The sequence below is a fragment of the Ahaetulla prasina genome, chromosome 2, assembly GCF_028640845.1.
Source record: "Ahaetulla prasina isolate Xishuangbanna chromosome 2, ASM2864084v1, whole genome shotgun sequence".
Taxonomy (NCBI): Eukaryota; Metazoa; Chordata; class Lepidosauria; order Squamata; family Colubridae; genus Ahaetulla; species Ahaetulla prasina.
This window is the reverse complement of record NC_080540.1, coordinates 66,377,010-66,396,030: the sequence shown is the minus strand read 5'-3', so window position 1 is coordinate 66,396,030 and position 19,021 is coordinate 66,377,010. Positions and strand designations below refer to the sequence as shown.

The 19,021-nt window shown below is 35.6% G+C and overlaps 1 protein-coding gene across 7 annotated transcripts in view; it reads right to left on the bottom strand.

The window, feature by feature from the left end:
* Positions 1–9,165: 9,165 nt before the first annotated feature.
* The window catches only part of WNK2 (WNK lysine deficient protein kinase 2), a 103,680-nt gene continuing 93,824 nt past the window's right edge, over positions 9,166–19,021 (bottom strand). For 3 of the 7 annotated variants that reach the window (XM_058169958.1, XM_058169960.1, XM_058169962.1), the window contains 4 exons: positions 18,320–18,535; positions 17,166–17,264; positions 13,049–13,093; positions 9,166–11,748 (listed from right to left, as the gene is read on the bottom strand). In XM_058169958.1, the coding sequence (XP_058025941.1) occupies positions 11,471–11,748; positions 13,049–13,093; positions 17,166–17,264; positions 18,320–18,535 (638 nt within the window). In that variant the 3' untranslated portion in view covers positions 9,166–11,470. Of the gene's footprint in view, positions 11,749–13,048; positions 13,094–13,592; positions 17,265–18,319; positions 18,536–19,021 lie in introns of those variants that run through there. The other 4 variants (XR_009153544.1, XM_058169959.1, XR_009153543.1 and 1 more) reach the window with 4 other exon arrangements.

Sequence of the window (19,021 nt, the reverse complement as noted above, 5' to 3'; positions counted from 1 at the left end):
TTATTCCTAATTAAATCTTTTTGATGCAGTATTACAATCAGGTCTCGCAGCTCTGCAGTGTACACATGCCCAAGTAAGGACATTTTCTTACAATTTCAAATTGTAATGTAGAATATATAACTTTATTATCTTGCTGGGACTCAGGTTGTTTAACTATTCCTGCTTGAGTAGAAAGTTAAGGGTTTTTTTCGGCCTCCAAATAAAATTACAGCAGTATGCAATGCAAGCATAGTTACATTTGTGTATTTGAAAACAGTTGCTTGCTTCTGTAAGTGCAACTGCAGAAAGAACTAATTCAATTCAACTATATTTTTAGACTTTCAGTGTGACATGGCAAAATGTGAGATCTGCCAAGGCCAACCTCTTAAAGCGATCATGTCCGGATCTATACCAGGGAAACCCAGGGAAACATTCTTGGGCAGTAGCCTGTCATGGGAGCACTCTCCCTTTGGAACCTTTACATGGCCAGTGCACTCAGCTTTAAGATCTGTGGGCTTCAACTCCCAGAATTCCTCGGCCAACATGGCTGGCTGAGGAATTCTGGATGCTAAGTCTTAAAAGTTGCTCACCTTATAGTTGCTGAAGCTGAGGAACACTGCACTGGCCCATTGCTTTTCAAAATGTGTCAAGATCTTCCTGATCTATCTGCCCTTGGAAAGCTCTGCTTCAGCTAATAGAGAAATGGGTCAAAATTCGCATGTAGTCAAATTTTACTTTACAAAGTAAAATCTTGCGCATTTTAAAATTTCTTTAACGTAAGCCTTATACAATGATGGGTAGTTCTCTAAAATGGAAATAAACAGACACATAAAGATGTTACCACTCAATTAGGCTTTGTCCCAACATTTACTTCCGAAAGGTCACAACTTTTAGGATGAGATATATAAGTAATAGAAACCCCCTACTTGGTACGCAGAAGACTTCAAGTTTAAAGTTGGCATCTGATTTAAAACATTATATTGACTGCATTAAAATTATGGACAACATGTCATGCTGGTAATCTTTTTGATGCGCTGAAATAGCATAACTCCTCCCTCTGGTTCATTTCCATTGCATCTTTTTTTCTCTTGTTCAACATGTATAATCCAAGTTTAAGGGATCATATTTTAATGTTATTGTATTGATATTTGCTAAATAATAAACATCTTTCCATAGCTATTTTCTGTCCAAACTTGGAATATCTTGTAGTTATAGACAGAAGTTAATATTGGTAACAAAACTAGTCAATCATGATCAAGCCATCAAATGTGATTTGAATTAATGAAAAAAAATATTGTCTGTAGGTGGAGCTTATTTGCTGGTTCCATCTTCTAAAATGTTGCTCATTTTGATGCCCAAGGTATCACTGTAAGCATATGCATGAACTATTTCAGTTCTAATTCTAGATATCCTACCTATCATTTGACTGCATGAATTGCTTTTAAAATGTACCTGTCTCTGATGATGGGGTAGGGATGAGCATGAACTGTGGAATTACTCCTTCATAGTTGAAACTTTTAGCAACACATTTTTTTTCAAGCACAAAAATGTTTATTTTTTTCCTTTTCTTGAATATATACATTCTCTTGGTAGTGAGAGGTTATACCACTGACCATCATATACAAGGGGCTGAAACAGGCTGTACAACAGGCAGTCGTGGCAAATGGGAAGTTTCAGTGCAAGCGAAAGTGGGAAGACAGTGAGAAGACATTTTCGGTGTTTATGCTCATAAAGCATACATACATGAATCTAAAATAAAGTCTCAAACAATGTAAAGATACATGTTACAGAGAACAGAAATCTCTTACTGTAGATGTATTCTCCCCAGGCAGAAGACTGCGTCAAGTTCTACAAAATTCAATTCTAACAGAATTGACGGCATCATAGTCAATGGTACCAACAAAATATTGCAGACAGTTCTCGAATGCTCAAAGTACAGTAGGCTCATACAAATAACAGATGGGCAGCGCCAAACAGCTCCACCCCTTCAGCAGGCAGTTTAAAAAATACCGCTGCCATATTGAGAGTGGCAAAGTGCAAGCAGTGTGCCTTCGGCTCTAGTACTGTGATTCTGTTAAGTGTGCCATGATATTTGTAGATGGGATTCTTTGCTCCTTTTTCCACCAAAGGAACAAAGACTTGCCAACCTGCAAATAAATAGTGAGTGGCTCTCGTGTGCCTTTAGACTGACAGGTGAAGATGCAAATTCTACATACGGTAACATAAAGCGAATGTAAGAAGGAAGGAAGCACAAGTCAAAAGCCAATTCCATTTCACGGAGAATACTCTTAAGCATTTGGTGGACAGGCAGATCACATGCAAGGAGACTTCCGTACTTACAAAGATCTTACAATAACTTTGGGCTGTTGTCCTAATGTCAAGAATTATGGTTAAGCGTATTTCACACATGAAACATGCAAGGTTTGTAATGTAACTGAATTAGATTGTTTGTTCAGAAGATGGCAAAAAATGTTACAGTTGAATATCAGAGGGGGAAGGACATCTGCCTGCCAAATTGGCTGTTTGAAAGAAAAAGAGAGGTTGTCACTTGCAACTGCTTCTCCAGAAAGACCACATAACAATTTTTTACCCTCGAACACAGAGATACAACTTACATTCAGGCTCCTTCAGTAACAACAAAGCGATCCATTTCATTACGCTTTACTCAAAGGCCTGAAGCCCCAGTCAGAGAGGGGGTTAAAAATTTAAACTACCAAACATGCCACTTAAGTGCTGGTTAAATTAAAAGCATTTAACAGGAGAAAATAAAACTGGTCAAGAATTTCAGATGTAAACTGTCACCATTAAATTTATACCTTTGTATTTTTGCAAATAAGAAAGTTAAGCTTTCCCAAGCAGTTTGTAAATAAAGTACACCTTTCGGTTATTGTTGTGATTATTTTAACCTTCCCAGTTTGAACTGAAAAGCTTGAATTCAAGGCACTATACTGCTGTAAGATCAGTACTGTTCTCCTACCCATCCATTCAAGTACGTTAGTGTTGAACGTAGCTGTTTCAAACACCAGAGAAGAAACTCAACCGTCTTCAGCAACGAAGGAGAAGGAAGGACTGCCGAAGAGCACACAGATTGGTGGGAGAGGGGCATAGCTAATGAACTAGTGAGCCTGAACGGGGCCAGCAGGGAGAAATAGATTGCCTAGGAGCTAAGCACTGGATGGTTGCCATTTGGAAGTCAGCTACTGAGGTCATTCCAAATTAGGGCCTCTGCAGGGGCACCGGAAACAACTGGAAGCTATTGGGGCCAAGAGCTGGAAACTGTGCAATGCTCTGGGCTCCTCTCATCCCCGGTTGGGTGGTTGGGCCCGACCAGGGCACTCCAAAGAAGGTCGTAGGGAGAACTCCTCCATACTGACCAAGAGGCATCACATAAGGTTTGACTGGGCCAGTTAGGAGAGTACCTGGCATAGGCACTGGCTGGGATGGTGGAACTCCAGAAGTTAATGCAGCTGACAGTGGACAAGTCACTGGAACAACACACTTTTTCCCCAGTCCTGTTCTTGCTGCATTAACCTATAAAAGCAAACATAAGAAAGTGTAGCTGTAATTCTTGTTTCCTCTATTACAGAGCAGTTCATAGAAATTATCATTGTCAACCCATCTCTTTCACCCTGTTTGGAGAGTACATGCTGGATATGCTCCCTCATGTGGCCAAAATGGCCAATGCGGGAGTGAACACACAACTCCTTCTCACAGTGGGGCTCTAGCCCTTCTCATGTTACCGATATAAACACCAAGGGAGTTCTAGCTGAATACAATGCATTTTTAAGCACAGCAAGATTCCCCCCCCCAATAACCATCACTTCTCCCTGCAGGTATTGATAACGAATCAATGTGACAAATCACTGCTTTCCTTAAAGCAACAACAACTATGGCTATTTCTCCAGCAGTAGCTGATATTAGCTGGAGAACTTTTTAGCTATGCACATTTTAAGGAGCCTAAGGCTAAATTTGGAAAACTAGCCATCTATAAAATATTATAAAATGGAAAGTATGTTTCCAAAGCAACCAATTGTAGTAGGTAGTTAACCCTTTCCCTGCCCTTGTTAAGTAACTCTGCAATAATTGTAAAGGCTCTCCCCTAGGGGTGTTTGTACCACTTGAATAGACATTTCAATATAGTCACAGAATTCTTCAGTCAGTTTCATATCCAGGCACAGCTAAACTAGATGAAAGAAATTTTGGATCACTGAGAGCAGCTGACATTTTGAGAACTATGGAGTTAAATATAGACCAAAGGATTGCTTGGTTCCCCCTGGATCTGAGTTTTAATTTCATAAATGATTTACAACTTTTGACAGTGATTCCACTAAGTTAACATCTACCCCTGAACAATCTTTCTTTGAGGCAAATCCCAGGGTCTGTAAATATGAAATCAGATTGATAATTACACCCAGGGACTGACCATTCTTAAAACAGAAAAAAGTACATAAGTATAAAGATGAAAAGCAAAACACGTAAAGGTGTTTTCATTCTTGGCATATTTTCTAGAAGTACAGGTAGTCCTCAATTTAAGACCACAACGGAGTCCAAAATTTCCTTTGCTAAGCAAAGTGGTTGTTTGGAGGTTTTTTTTGCCACAGTTGCTAAGTGAATCACTGAAGTTAAGTGAATTGTGTGGTCTTTAAGTGAATCTGGCTGTCCTCATTGACTTCGCTTGTCGGAAGCTGCCTGGGAAGGTTATAAATGGTGATCACATGCCCCCACCCCGGACAGTGCAACTATCATAAATACATGCCAGTTGCCAAGTACCCAAATTTTGATTGCGTGACCATGGAGATGCTGCAATGGTTGTAAATGTGAAAAAAAGCCATGAACCACTTTTTTCAGTGCTGATGTAACTTTGAATGGTCACTAAACAAATGGTTGCAAGTCGAGTAGGATCGACTTGTAGGACAGCAGGACCTGTAGATCCTACTGTATTCCGTAGAATTATTCTCAGGCTAGCAGCCATTTAACTTAGTTGATTCCTAGATCAGACCAACAAGCCAATGCCCAATTCAAATTCCTGTGCAAAATTAGTGTTGTGAAATACTAATCTGACATTTATTGGCGTCTTTCATCTAAAACACTGCATGTTTTTTATACTGAGAGAAATTTCTCAGGAAAAGAACAGGATGTATTGTTGCTAAGAAAGAAAAACAGTTCTAATAGAACTGTCTCAATCCAAGATATGAAGTCTTCCAAGCAGAAGAAAGATAAATAATTTATAGCTCCATGACCAATTTTACTTTTTTGAGAATGCTCCGCAATCCAGATAGAGGCTTTGGAAAAGAAAATTTGTATGTTTCTGACTAACATTAAGTTGAAGAAGTAAATTAAATCTGCAAAATAATGTGCTGTTTCTCTCTCTATATTCTTTATATTCTACATTTCTTATTTAAGGAATATTCATTATTGAATATTCAATATTGCAGAATAACAACGTGTCCTTGTGTTTGCAGCAAAGTATAAAAACAGGGTGCTACAGAAATGAACACAGAGTCAGAACTTCTGAAAATAATTGACTTCACTATATTCGTTATTGTGGCCTTGTAACATATTTGGAACAGCTGTTTAATGAAAGTTAAAGTTGTTTTTCAGAATGAATTTGGCTCATGATACTTCATTGAAGCAGATGGGCCTGTCCTTTGTGCCACCACAATTGTTTCTATGAGTCTTTGCCCAACCTTGGTGCCCATTAGATATATAAACTGCAACTGTTTACATTAGCTTAAAATTCTAGCAGAGTCTAGTCTTAGTTAATTAGCCTCAATCTGTAAAAAAATTCATTTCAAAAGAGCTTATTTCTATACAGGTAGTCCTCTCTTAACAACAGTCATTGGGACTGGAATTTCCATCACTAAGCAACACAGTTATAAAGCTTTTCATGTGATGAGTTGCTTAGCAATGAAAATTCTGGCAGTTACAGTTGCCATTATTAGGCAATCCCACAATGCCATTAGTTCGATGTCATGTGGTTGCCATTTGCAATTTTCTGCCAGCTTCCCCATTAACTTTGCTTGTAGGAAGCTGGCAAAGAAAGTTGCAAACCACAATCACATGACCATGGGGATACTGCAATTGACATAGTATCTGATCAAGTGGTTTTTAAGCAAGGACCCCTTGCAATTGTAGAGTAAGATGTGACTGTGATCATCCATCACGTATCTCTGACACATTCTTGATGATATGCGATTATTGTATATGAACATTATATGAAACCTCATTTGATTGTTTTTCAGAACGCCTTTGTTTGTTGATTGATTTGCAAAGAATAATTCCAGAAAATTCAGAGCTAAAGAAAAATATAACTGATTTATGATTCTGGGGGGGGGGGGGGAATCCTCCAGGATTTTTTAGAGAGATTCATGTCTTCAAGCTTCACTCTTTATGACATCACCCATTAGGGTGCTAAATCACATTTTTATATAATACAGTACACTGTAGGTGACTTTTCATTGGAGTCTACTACCCATGGAACAGAAAATTGTGTTTTGATTATTTTTAGCCATTATTCCTCATTTGCAATGGTTGGGCCACTAGCCATGCTGATTTGATCGATTCTCCATCTAAAGAACACATTACATCATAGGAGGAAGGGAAATTACTGTTTTCCCATTTTCACTCATGGTTTTTAAATGCAGATTAATGCCAATTAAATTCCACCAACATTTCCAATTCTGGTAAAGCAGCTGAATAAATGAGCAAGCCAAATGAAGTACCATTGTACAACAATATCTATGATTAATATCCACAATAATGGAATTACCAAGCACAAGAGTCTTCATCGGATACGGAAAATGAAAAAGAAACTCTGAAAGATAAAATATTACAGACTAAACTATATAGTGGCTAAGCAGTATTTTGCAAGATATTAGCCAAATCAGCGAAAGATCTGGATTAAAAAAAAAAGATAAAAAGAAAATGCTCAAAAGTTCTTGAGAGTATAAGAAAATAGGAAGGCCTAGGTAACAGAAGTCTAAGGAAATGGAAGAGATAAAAAAGGAAGCCAGAAAGTTAAAAAGGCATGAGAGAGTGAAGGAAAGATCAAGATATTTAACTGGGCTGCAAAGGAAGAAGGTTCAAAGGCTAGAAAAATAAAATACAGGTGCCTGAATAGATGAAAGAAAGAAAGCTTTCACATTGATTGGCTCACGGTCTCAAGAATTACAGCTGGGGAACTATTGTGAAAGAGATGGGGTAGAATTGATTAGAGTCCCCGTCCCCCCCCAGGAGTCAGAAGAACAACAAAGAGCTTAAATAATAAGGAAGTAGATTTTGGTTGGACATCAGGAAAAATATTTTAATGGCAAGAACTAATTCTTCAACAGTAGACAGCCTTGGTAGGGTGTTTAGACAGAGGCTGGATGGCCAGCTGTTAGGGATGCTAACAGAGCTGATTATTGTATTCTGAGAAGTTTGGAAGAAATGTCCTTCAAGATCCCTTCCAATTCTTCTGTGTTCAATTTGAGTTATCTTTAATTGGATTTTTCACCATTTTTCCAACATTTGCACTGTTTTTGTTTTACTTTTTATTGTTGCCTCCTTGAGCTAGAAAGCCAGGTATGAAAAATAAAAATTAAAGAATTAAGGCCTTTACAGTGTCCCAAAATTTAATTTTTGAATCTTTATGCCTAAAGATCTTGGTAGCCAGATTTTATATTAACCATGATTCTTCTTTCAGATACAGGAAGTCAATACTATAAAAATGCTGGAATTTCCATATGTATGAACTTTTATTTTTCAAACTACTTATGCCTGAGTTAAGGTAACCAGAATTGTGCTACCAATTGTGTTCAAATTTTGTAGAAAAAAATTGATCATAAACATTCTTAATTATTTCTGGCTTCCATTCTGTAGTCACTGTCAGTAGTCAGGGCCAGAGGTTTGCAAAGGTGTTGAATATGGACTTCTGTATACATGATATATACAGCATCTATATAATGTAACTATCTCTGAACTATGAATTTCATCCATGAATTATTTTTTCATATGGTTAATGTGTCCATGTCTACATCACAGTGCTCAATGTTGATGTTTGACTGATGCAAATATCATTTTGTGAATGGGATATTAATCTATCTGAGACAACCAATTATGTTTGAAGAAAGTGGCCTTTTATCATTCATAAAAGAAAACTTTAGAACCTTGAACTGCTTGCTTTGTTTTGCTCATTCTCAACACTATGCTCCCATTCAAAATGCTACTCAAATATTATGCTACTCCTAAGAGAATATAGGTAGTCCCCACTTACTGACCATGTATTCATCAAAGTTAAGATAGCAATGAACGAAGAAATTTATGATTGGTCCTCAAAGTTCCGGGCATTGCAGCATCCCATTGCAATTCAAGTACTTGGCAACCAGCACACATGTATGACAATTGCAATGACTCATGGTCATGATTGCTATTTGCGATCTTCACAGCTGGCTTCCAACGAGAAAAATCAACAAGGAAGCCAAAAGGAAATCACAAGTCATGTTCATATGACATTGCTCTTAATGACTTGTGAATTACTTAATGACTGCCGCCAGAATTGATATTGTAAACCTGTGTGATCATGTGACTTCTCACTTTACAACCTTTAGCAATGGAGCAGCTGGTCCTGTCGTTCTTATGTGTTGACTACAGATACCTGTAAATCCAAACCCCTGAATTGCTACAAGCATGTATTTTACCTCGTGTTTATTTTTTTCCTCCATTTTTCAGTCACATGGAAGTCCATATCTTACCTGACTAGCTACACTCATGCTTGTGTGTGTACACAAACTCATCATCCATCAATCAAGGAAATTGCCTCCAGCTCAAAATGCTACTTTCTTATTTTTTGTTTCAACAGGTATTACTTATCAGGTTAAGTGATATTAGTGAAAGGTTCCCATATGATGGAGTCATGAGCTAGTATGAGTTATATTCTACACGTATTCCATTAGATGCCAAGAATAGTAGCCCCCTTTATGCATGACTAATGTCAAAAACAAAAAAACACATCTCTGTTGGCCGATGCTCATGCTTTTCAGCCAGGTTGACAAATTTATGCCCTTTATTGTAGGGGTTCCTGGTGCAAAAGAAGCAAAGAAAAGTAAATTCTGTTTAGACACAGGGTCGGGGAGTGGGGAGAAAGTGTGGGCTGTACTGCTTATACTGTTTTGGATATCAAATAAAACAGGACAAGATAATTCTTGTAAGATTTTATGAAACTGATCCAAGAGTCACCGGCTTTTTCAAGTAAAATATACAAAGTTTTTTTCTTCTTCTTAGAGAAAAGGATGATGCTAAAAGGAACAGAGCCATTTGTTGAATAAAAATAACATATGTAGTATTTATAGTGTATGATAAGGAAAAGAATAGTACACTTGCATTGAAACAGCATGCAGTCAACTTTCATGATTAGATTTGCTTGCACAGCAATTATGTATACATATATATATTGTAAGAATGTACAAAACCCAGTAATAAAAATTCTGTCTTCCTCTGGTACAGTACTTTTCAGCTTTTTCCTTTTCTTAGATTTAACTAGAATACACAGACATTCTTTGGAAATGCTTGGCACAACTTTATCAAAATCCTGACTGTATCAGGGGACTAAATGTGAGGACCAGTACAAGTGCAAATATGGTTGCTGAAGTGTTACTCTTGGTTGGGCACAGGCTTGGGAACTGCAAGCCTACTTCTTCGATTTAATTAGTTGACTGACAAGGGAATAAAACAATCATATAGAAAACTCTCTCTTAGTGGGTTTCACAACTTTAAGAACCTTTGTGTTATTACAATGTTTTTGTATGACTAATCTCCCAGACGTGAATGTATTGGTGATTCAGAGCTGTAACAAAACAATGTCATCATATGTACTTTTTGTTTTCCGAAATGGAAGCTGTATAGTGTTCAAAAAGAGCATCATCCATATAATCATTCAGGGAACTTTTCTTGTTGCTAAGGCAGACCCCTCCATTTGGCTCCATCCTTTTTCTACTTTCCATCAACAGTACAATCTATATCTTTTAATATGAAATATCAGAAGCCTGCGAAGTCACTACTATGCAAATGAAACTTTTAATTAAAAATTATGATTTAAAGAAATGTTTAAGTGTACTTGTTTTCTATGAATTTAATTGTTTTAATGAAAGGCACCTAGCTCCTCATGGATAAACATGAATACATCCCTGTCTTTCCAATTCCATTGTCTTCTGTCATTATAACTTAACAGAAATGTGTTTACTGCTTTTTAGATTCTGTGGTAGTCAAAAAAAAAGCAACAATAATCTGCCAAGGGAGTCAAAGACGAAAGAATAAATTCTAGGAAGGTAGCTTAAGCAAACCACTTGATACTTGATAAACAACACTCATTACATGTTTCTCCTCCTTTTCAAATATATTAAGATACTTCTCTCATGCTTCTCCTCTATGGAACAGAAAATATACAAATTTCTGCATAAATACAAATAAATAAATAAATAAATAAGTACACTTCCCTGATTCAATGGCCCTGGCACATTATTTATGACTTGGGTCAGTCCAGATGTTTACAATGCTGCCAGCGGGCTTGCCCCATTCTTATATACTAAAGAGGATGGATCTAATTTATATTCAACTTCAAATACCACCAAGCTTCAAAAAGTATTGGAGCAGCCTTGCTTCCAATAACTCTGTTTGAATTCTGTAGGCAGGAAAAAAAGGAAGGAAGGAAGGAAGGAAGGGGGATGATAATTGGTTCAGGCCAGACTATTATGGGTCTAGTTTTGCATATATGTATATTTTACATGAATTCAGCAATTCATAAGGTTGAAGATGATAAGCTAAAGCACTGAAAATGGATAATGGATGTATGGTGAAGTGAGTTCATTATACTTATTTTTTTCTTTAAGCCACTCTGGTATATTTAAATATATTTCTTTATATGAAATGTTATGCATTTATTCAACTCAAAGTGATCATTTACAATGAAATCTGAAGAATTTTACTAAGAAGTCCCTACTGTATTCAGTCAGACTTGATAGGGATTCCATCTTCAAAGTAAAAATTCAAGCCACTGAACTAAAGGGGACTTACATTTGAATAGATCATATTGACAGTTCTAAAGTACTCTGTTCTAAAGTTGCACTATTGGCAGAGTCACTTGCAAAACCCACTAGCTGCTGCCAATATACCAACTATGGAAATTAATGATATTTTAGGGGAAAATATGTAAAATAAACGTCATCGATGTTGTTTGAAATTATTTAAGACAAGCAATATTTGATTACCAGTGAATGTATTGCTGTGTATAAACTATTTCCACAATTTTCAATTTGCAAAGATTTATATACTGAACCATACATATATTGTCAAGCTCAAGTCCAAGTTGATAAAAAAAATCTTATTTTTGGTAGTCAATGAATTGAAATGGATTTTATATGGAATATGCTTTTTTTTTTAAAAAAAGCTTATGTCCTCCTCCTCCAAACATGAGTTTTGCAATGGCTTTCAGACCCAAAGTAAAACGTAATGCTCTTCAAGGAGTGCCACTTACTCCACAAGTCTCATTCTGTGTCTGCGTGGGATTAGCCTTGGGCTCCATGTCTTGCCGTTTTTGATTCTGTTTAAGTTGGTTTAAGGATGGCTTTGCTTGTACAGCTCCCACGGTTTTGCTTGTCCATTGATCCACCAATTTGTGGAGATCATCTGTGAAGGTTCCTTTCTTGTTGTTACTGTTGTTGGCTTGTACTTGAACCTGTATTGTTGTTTGTGGTAGAGGATCTGGATATGCTACAAGGCTGTTTGCTGAAGATCCTAAGACATTGTGGAAAGATAAGACTCAATTATATGTATATATAAAACATGTATTATCTGTTAAGTAAATTTATTACAATTCATGGTATTTCTGAAATTAATATATGCTTAATCAATCACCTGCTTCTTCTGAAGAACATTTTTTTGCTTCAAAAATGGCCCTCAAGTAGCACAAACACATGTTTAAATATGTGTTCAGAGGGATTTTTGTTTTGTTATTCAGAGTATTATTTTAGCTAAAATAAATTATATCTTCTTTCCTCACAGAAGCCTGTTTATTTTTTTTAGTCATAATTGGCTAAAAAAAAGTATTTTTGCAGCCATTTAAATTTTTATATTTCTGCAGAATTCCCAAGCACCTCCTTACTGTTCTGAACTGAAATGCAGTTTAAAGATTGTGTTAATCTTTTCCTTCTTTTAAAAAAAAATCACTTTCAAGGTGGTAGTAATGAATGACACAAGTGGTCATAATTTGAAAGTCTACAATCATGGCAACTAAATCTATTCAATCTAATTATAAAAATATCTATACATCCTGAAACTGGGACAACTGGGACATACTCAAAATATGTTGTGGTAGAGGCATTAAAACCAATTAAGTAGCAAAGTGAAATAAAGCAGTATTGACAATTGACCAATACTGAAATAATTTTTCCCCAATTATCTCAAAACGTGTATCCTAATTTCAAAATGACCAACATTTGAAGCAGAAAAGTTCAAAGTTGTATTGAACCAGTATTACATACAATGAACTAACATACTAAATGACTATTTCTACTTTATGAATTTGCAGAGACCACGAGCAACATTATTAGTATTTTTTTTACTTACATAAAACCTTATGCCTTTCTTTAAAACTTCTCAGGCATTGAACTAATGTGAATTCTTATGTTCATTGAAAAATAGAACAGTGAAAGTGCTCCCCCCAATTTATACTTCAGCCACTATTCAGTACTTCCAGCATTTCAACAGAAGAGAGAAACTATTAAACTGTATATAGTCAGCCAGTCAGCCACAAAAGAGCATTATAAGGAAGCCGAGTTAATTAGCAAGCATATGACTCAGCTTTATCTCATTAAAATACACATGTACACACTGAAATTATGATGATCTTGCAACAGGCATGCACCCAAAAACAGCACGGACATGCAAAGCTATGTTTAATTCATAAACAGCATAATTTAAATGCCATCATCAATTCAATCTGCTGTTAAAAAAACCACTAGATTATATTTAAACAAAGCAACCCATGCTCAAAAACAAATACCAAAAAGCAAAAATAAAAGAGAGGGATAGTTACTACTACTGTGATCTTTGCCTAGACATAGTCGTTTCAGGGTGGACCCTACAAGGTAAATGATACAAGATATATAGAGTTAGGTAAGACTAAAAAGGGAAAAATAAAAGAGTCTGATGGACAGTCTTCTGCATTTTTAAACAATAAAAAATAACCATTATGCAAGAAGGAACAGACAGAAAGTCAGCAGTTCAGGTGTAAAAGAAGAAATAAGGGGGCTACTCAAAGCCTATAGAAATTTACTGATATGAAAAATAAAACATTGCAGAATTTTTAATTGGCTCCTACAATTTTCATTACATTAGAGTAATATTTCTAATAAATATTTCTTCTAAGTCAATTCCTATTCTGTATGCAGAGTAAATGGAATACCTCTGATTTCTCTCAGTGATAAAAATAAGAATAGATTGGCAGCAAGAACTTCCTATTTCAGGTTTTAGACCCAGTTCTGCAGAACTAAGGCACATCAAATTAAAAGTATATATTGAAATGCAGGACAATGAATTGCTTCATCTTGATCTTCATCAAACTGCATTTGGACACTTACAGCTCTACTGTAGAGGAGATAGCATTTCCTATCATTCTTTGTTATTTATTTGATGAGCAGAGTAGAAAAATCCTACTGCTTGGTTAAGAATATTCAGTTAAATCCACTGCAGTGTTAACAACAGGCTAAAAAGACAAAATAAGGAGATCTATTTATTCTGACAGAAAGTCAGCAGGAAGGTTATTAATTGGTCTAGCTCTAGCTGGTTTAAATTTTTCTTTTTCTGTTTTATTTATATAACCTACCTTCTTTGCCTTTGTAATATTGTGATGGTGTCTTAGGGGGTTATTCATTATTAGGTACGTATTGGTATTGCTGTCCACCATGATTAATCAAGTGGTTTCTGATATGGTGCAAAGATTACCCATCTTTGCATGCAAATAGAACCCAAATCATTTCAAACTTTGATAGTAATGCATGTATGTGTGTGTGTAAACAAGATACTTGTTTTAGTGCCAGAACAATAAAATATGACTACAGATTAATTGATGTCTGCTGATATGACACATGAATTGGACATAGCTCCAAAGAAATAATTTTTTACATTCATTATTATACTTCATGTGGGAATCAAAATGTGGTAAAAAACAGCATTGTATAGTGAACATATGATTAGATATAATTCCTTTCTCTCCGTAATAAATATCTCAAAAGAAGATCAGTTGATATATATATATATACATCTATTCCTTCCTTCCTTCCTATAAATATCACTGAATTCTTTGATTTTTGATTTTGGAGAGAGGTCAAAGTCAGTGATGAGACCATGCCTATATTTAACATATTTTCCTATGTATTAATTTTTCAGTGGCTTCTTCTGACAATTTCCTTGCAGTAACCATATGCAAATGCATTTTTGTTTATATACAAGACAGTAAATCCTTAACCATCTTATTGATTAAATAAATAACCATCAACATGACCTGTTACCTTTGTACTTTGCACTGTATTTAAAGTTAGTACTATACAACAATTAAGTTTTAAGAGAACACATAGCCAAGATGGTCATATAATTAGATTTTAAGTTTATAATTACGATCAATGTTTCCAAGCATTATGTGCAGATTTAAATCTTTTAAAAAAGAAAACAGCTTCTACTCAAACTACTATAAATTATTTTTTTCTAGAAATATTTTTCCAGATTTTAAGAGATTTCTTATGTGTAACTTTGGTTTCAACTTGCTAAAGTAATCTACAGAATTATATTCCCTGTGCCCATACATGTGCCCATAAAGTATAAGGAGAACATTGTTATGACTTTGCTGGTTCACCAGAAGTCAATTGGTATCTCATCCCATAAAATTCAGTGATTCATTTTGTACCACATAAAGCCATTAATAATATCACAGCTTAGGGATAAAAGTTAACTTTTGAGTATTTTCCTATAATCTGTGAGATACTTACTAAGAACTGGAATGAATACTTATAAGAGAAACAGAATACACATAGTCCTCAACTTATAATCATAATTGAGCCCAAAATGTCTGTTATTAAGTGAGTTTTGTCCCATTTTACAATCTTTCTTGCCATAATTGTTACATTAGTAACATGGTTGTGAAGTGAATCTGGCTCTCCATTGACTTGCTCATTAGAAGGTCACAAAAGGTAGTCACATGACTCCAGGACACTGCAACCATCATAAATATGAGTTGGTTGCCAAGCATCTGAATTTTGATCACGTGCCCATGGGGATGCTGCACTGGTCATTAGTGTGAAAATGGTCATAAATCACTTTTTTCAGTGCTGTTATAATTTCTAACAGTCACTAAATGAATTGTTGTAAGTTGAGGACTACCTGTAGAACAGTTCCTCACCTATCTTTGACCATATTGGTCTATAAACCCAATGCAATTACCAACATTGGTATCATAACATTAATAATTGCTCTGTAGAGCTTGGCTGTCAAAAACAACTAAATGTATCATTCTGAACATATTTATACTGGAAAGAGCCTTATATTGAGTCAGATCATTGGCTCCTGTAAACCAGTATGATAGATGGTGAAAAAATGCCCACCAGTTTTAATATCAAGTAGTACTAATTGTCCCAGGTTCTAGAGAAGAACTTTTCCAGTTCTCCTTGCAATTGCCAGACACTGAACTTGGATCTTCTGCATACATATCATGCATGGAGTACCACACAGAACTACCAAATAAGTTTTATATTGCAAATAATCCAAGAATATTAGATTTCTTTAGCTTGAAATTATATCTGAATTTTAATATTATGGTTTTCATATACAAAGATGTTTATGAATACTTAAAAGCCCTTTCGTTGTTAAGTCTAAAAATGTTGACATTATTTTATTGAAAATGGAGAGCAAGAAGGATGAATTTTAAGTAGCTTTGTGCCTTTGATTTGTACCCTTGTAATAATGATAGAGATGTATAGTTCCAATGATAAAAGTTTGATGAAAATGAATACTGAATTTGCTGAATGTTAACTAAATATAAATATCTCTATATATTGGCACTATTTTATCTTATTTGTAACTATGGCCTAGATTTTTCTCATTAGTACAATATAGCCTTATTGTACCAAAATATCCCAAAGTATTTTGCCTTATAATAAGCATTTGTTTTACAAAAACAAACTTAAAAATAAATATTTGTGACAACTGGTTGAATAGCCAATTCGTATAATCATACAATTAAGAACAGTCTAGTTTTAGTTGCATCTGGACATGATATCAATAGACTATTCTGAGAGTGGCATTGGGAATTTTAATTTATTCTGTGCTTTGATGAACTGCTTGTTGACTTCATCTCTGAGGTCACATAAGGTCATAATAAAAAATTAACTGAGTAAAGTGCTCCAGCTAGATGAATGTCTAATAAAAGCCATATTGTACTTTGTGATAACCAAACAATCACATTTAAGAAAATTCATTTAAAGTAAGCCAAAAGTAGACAATGTGGGGGGAAATGCTGCCTAGAAAAGATGTTGTTAAAGAGCTAGCAGGAGCATTTCTCAGCATTTCTACATGCAAGGGACAGGAAAAATAACATAATAATAACAACAATAACAACAACAACAAAGTGGATATAAACAGTACTGTATATTGTTTGAATACAGCCCTTGTGCAGATGTTCTACCCTTCAGTGACCTTCTAGAATTGTATCAGCTTGCTACATGCATGTCTTCATAGTCCAAGCATGTGTGAAAGAGACCATTCGTTTACAGAAGCCTGGGTTTCGATTTGATATCACCGGAATCAGGACAGCAGACATTTATAACTGTCACATTGCAAATTAAAAATTACTCCAACGCAAAATCACATAAAGATACGTCCAAGATAAGAATTTACCATAAGACTATAGAATAAATTGATGAGATCTTCCACACATGCTTTTGATACCCAGGCATGAGCCAAAAGCAGTGTTCAAAAGCTTTCCATATGAAACAAAATAAATTAAATTAAGATGATTACTTTAAAAAAAGGGAGGGGGGAGTGATTGTCTACAAGAAGGGGCTTCCTGCCAAGCATATTAGATAAATCGATGAAAATGAGTTTTGAAAAAGATGACAAAAGAAAGATGGGCTGTGATAAAATACAAAAGAACAAATACAAACAGATGGACAAAGACACAGGTCCACTGAGGAATCTGGTACGAGGTTTGCTACTAGATTTATAGGTCACTCTCTCAGACGTTTGGTGGAAAACCGTCCAGCCTGCAAATGAATATAAAGGGAAGAAAACAAAGACACTTATAAAGTACAAATAGCTGCGATTAGATGTCACCATCAGTCATATCAGCTTTGTTAGTTAATCATCCACACCTCCATTTTAACCTTGCCCCAGAGGAGTTAGTTCATTGGCTATAAGCAAAAGGGTGTGAAAACAACAGCAGAAGAAAATAGATACTTCATAGGATTAGTTGGGCAGAACATGCAAAACCAGAGGCGACCATTTATAATCATCCTAACACATTGCAGCTATGTAAGGACTCTACTGCTACCATACCATGATGAAGCTATGCCATGAGAGGTAACTGTGCTACTACTAAATGTAGTAGACTTTCTAATGAAAGCCAACATTCATGCCATGTGCTTAAAGAATAATTATTTCTGAATTACATTTTTGCAGGCCAGTAATACAGTTTAATCCGAAAAATTCTGCATCTGCAGGAAAGGATGGGGACTTAAGAGAACCAAAGAATATGAAGCAAGATAAAAAAAGGGGTCAGCTTCCCTGTTTGCAAATAATGTCAATCTACGATGGACAATTTTACTGATCTTTTTTTAAAGTTTTCTATGCTCTACTGGTTCTTCCTTCACATTAACTGCATTTTGCATTTGTACTCTACTGATTTTCTTCTCATGGCTCATTTTCAAAATGAGCACCAGCAAGTTAGACATCTACTACCCCTTGCACGGTCAGTGAAATTTATATTAGATTTACATCAGCAACTTTTCTAATTGTATCACAGTTAGCATCATTTCTACAGGCTTTGAATCAATATGCTGAGCAGATGTTTCTTGGTGAGGTTGGGATGATATTCTCTCTAGCTAAACCTACCTCACAGGTTGCTGTTGTGCGGGAAAAATGGAGCCTGAAGTGCTATATATACCACCAGGAGGAAAGGTGGTTTAAAAATCTAATCATTATATCAAGTAAAAAGAAAGCCTTAAACTTCCTTTTCTTACTTTAACACATATTTTGTTCTCCTGTGGAAAAATGATTGTTATTTTCAAAATAACAGATGACTCTGAAGATATAAAATCACCTTGGCCAGAATTTCCACGGACATCACCTCCTTCAGAAGCCACTCCAGAGCAAATGTCAGACGATAATGAAGCCTTGACAGAGCAAGGTTGCTGAGTCTGAACTGAGCTCTCAAGTATGGCTGATGTGGACACAGTCAGTCCTGTTGCTTCAGTAGAGTCTGTTTGAGCTCTAGTGCTTCCCTTAGCCAAAGGGTCTTTATGCTCTGATATATTGCCTAAACAGGATGTATGCAAAAATCATTAAGCTTGAAAGCAATAAAAGAATTTGAAACCATTATCTGAAGAAAACTTCAAAAATTCCGAAGATGTATTAATTGACCAAAATCCATACATGTTCAGAAAACCAGCTGCAGAGAATCAATCATTCCTATCAATTCTCATTATATATTTATTTATTTATTTATTTATTTATTATATTTGTATACCGCCCTTCTCCCGAAGGACTCAGGGCGGTTCACAGACAAAAAACAACAGAAAACATATAATAGATTAAAAACAGCTAAAGAATAGATAGTTGAATTCAATTGATGCTCTAACTTTTGAATACAAATTTAAAACCTCATTTAAACCCCTTTTTAAAAATCCCAATTTAAAACTACATTCAGGCTAGTCCTGCTCTTCAAACAGCAACGCCTTCAGCTCGCGGAAGGACTTGAGATCGGGAGTTGACGAAGCCCCAGAGGAGCTCGTTCCAGAGGTAG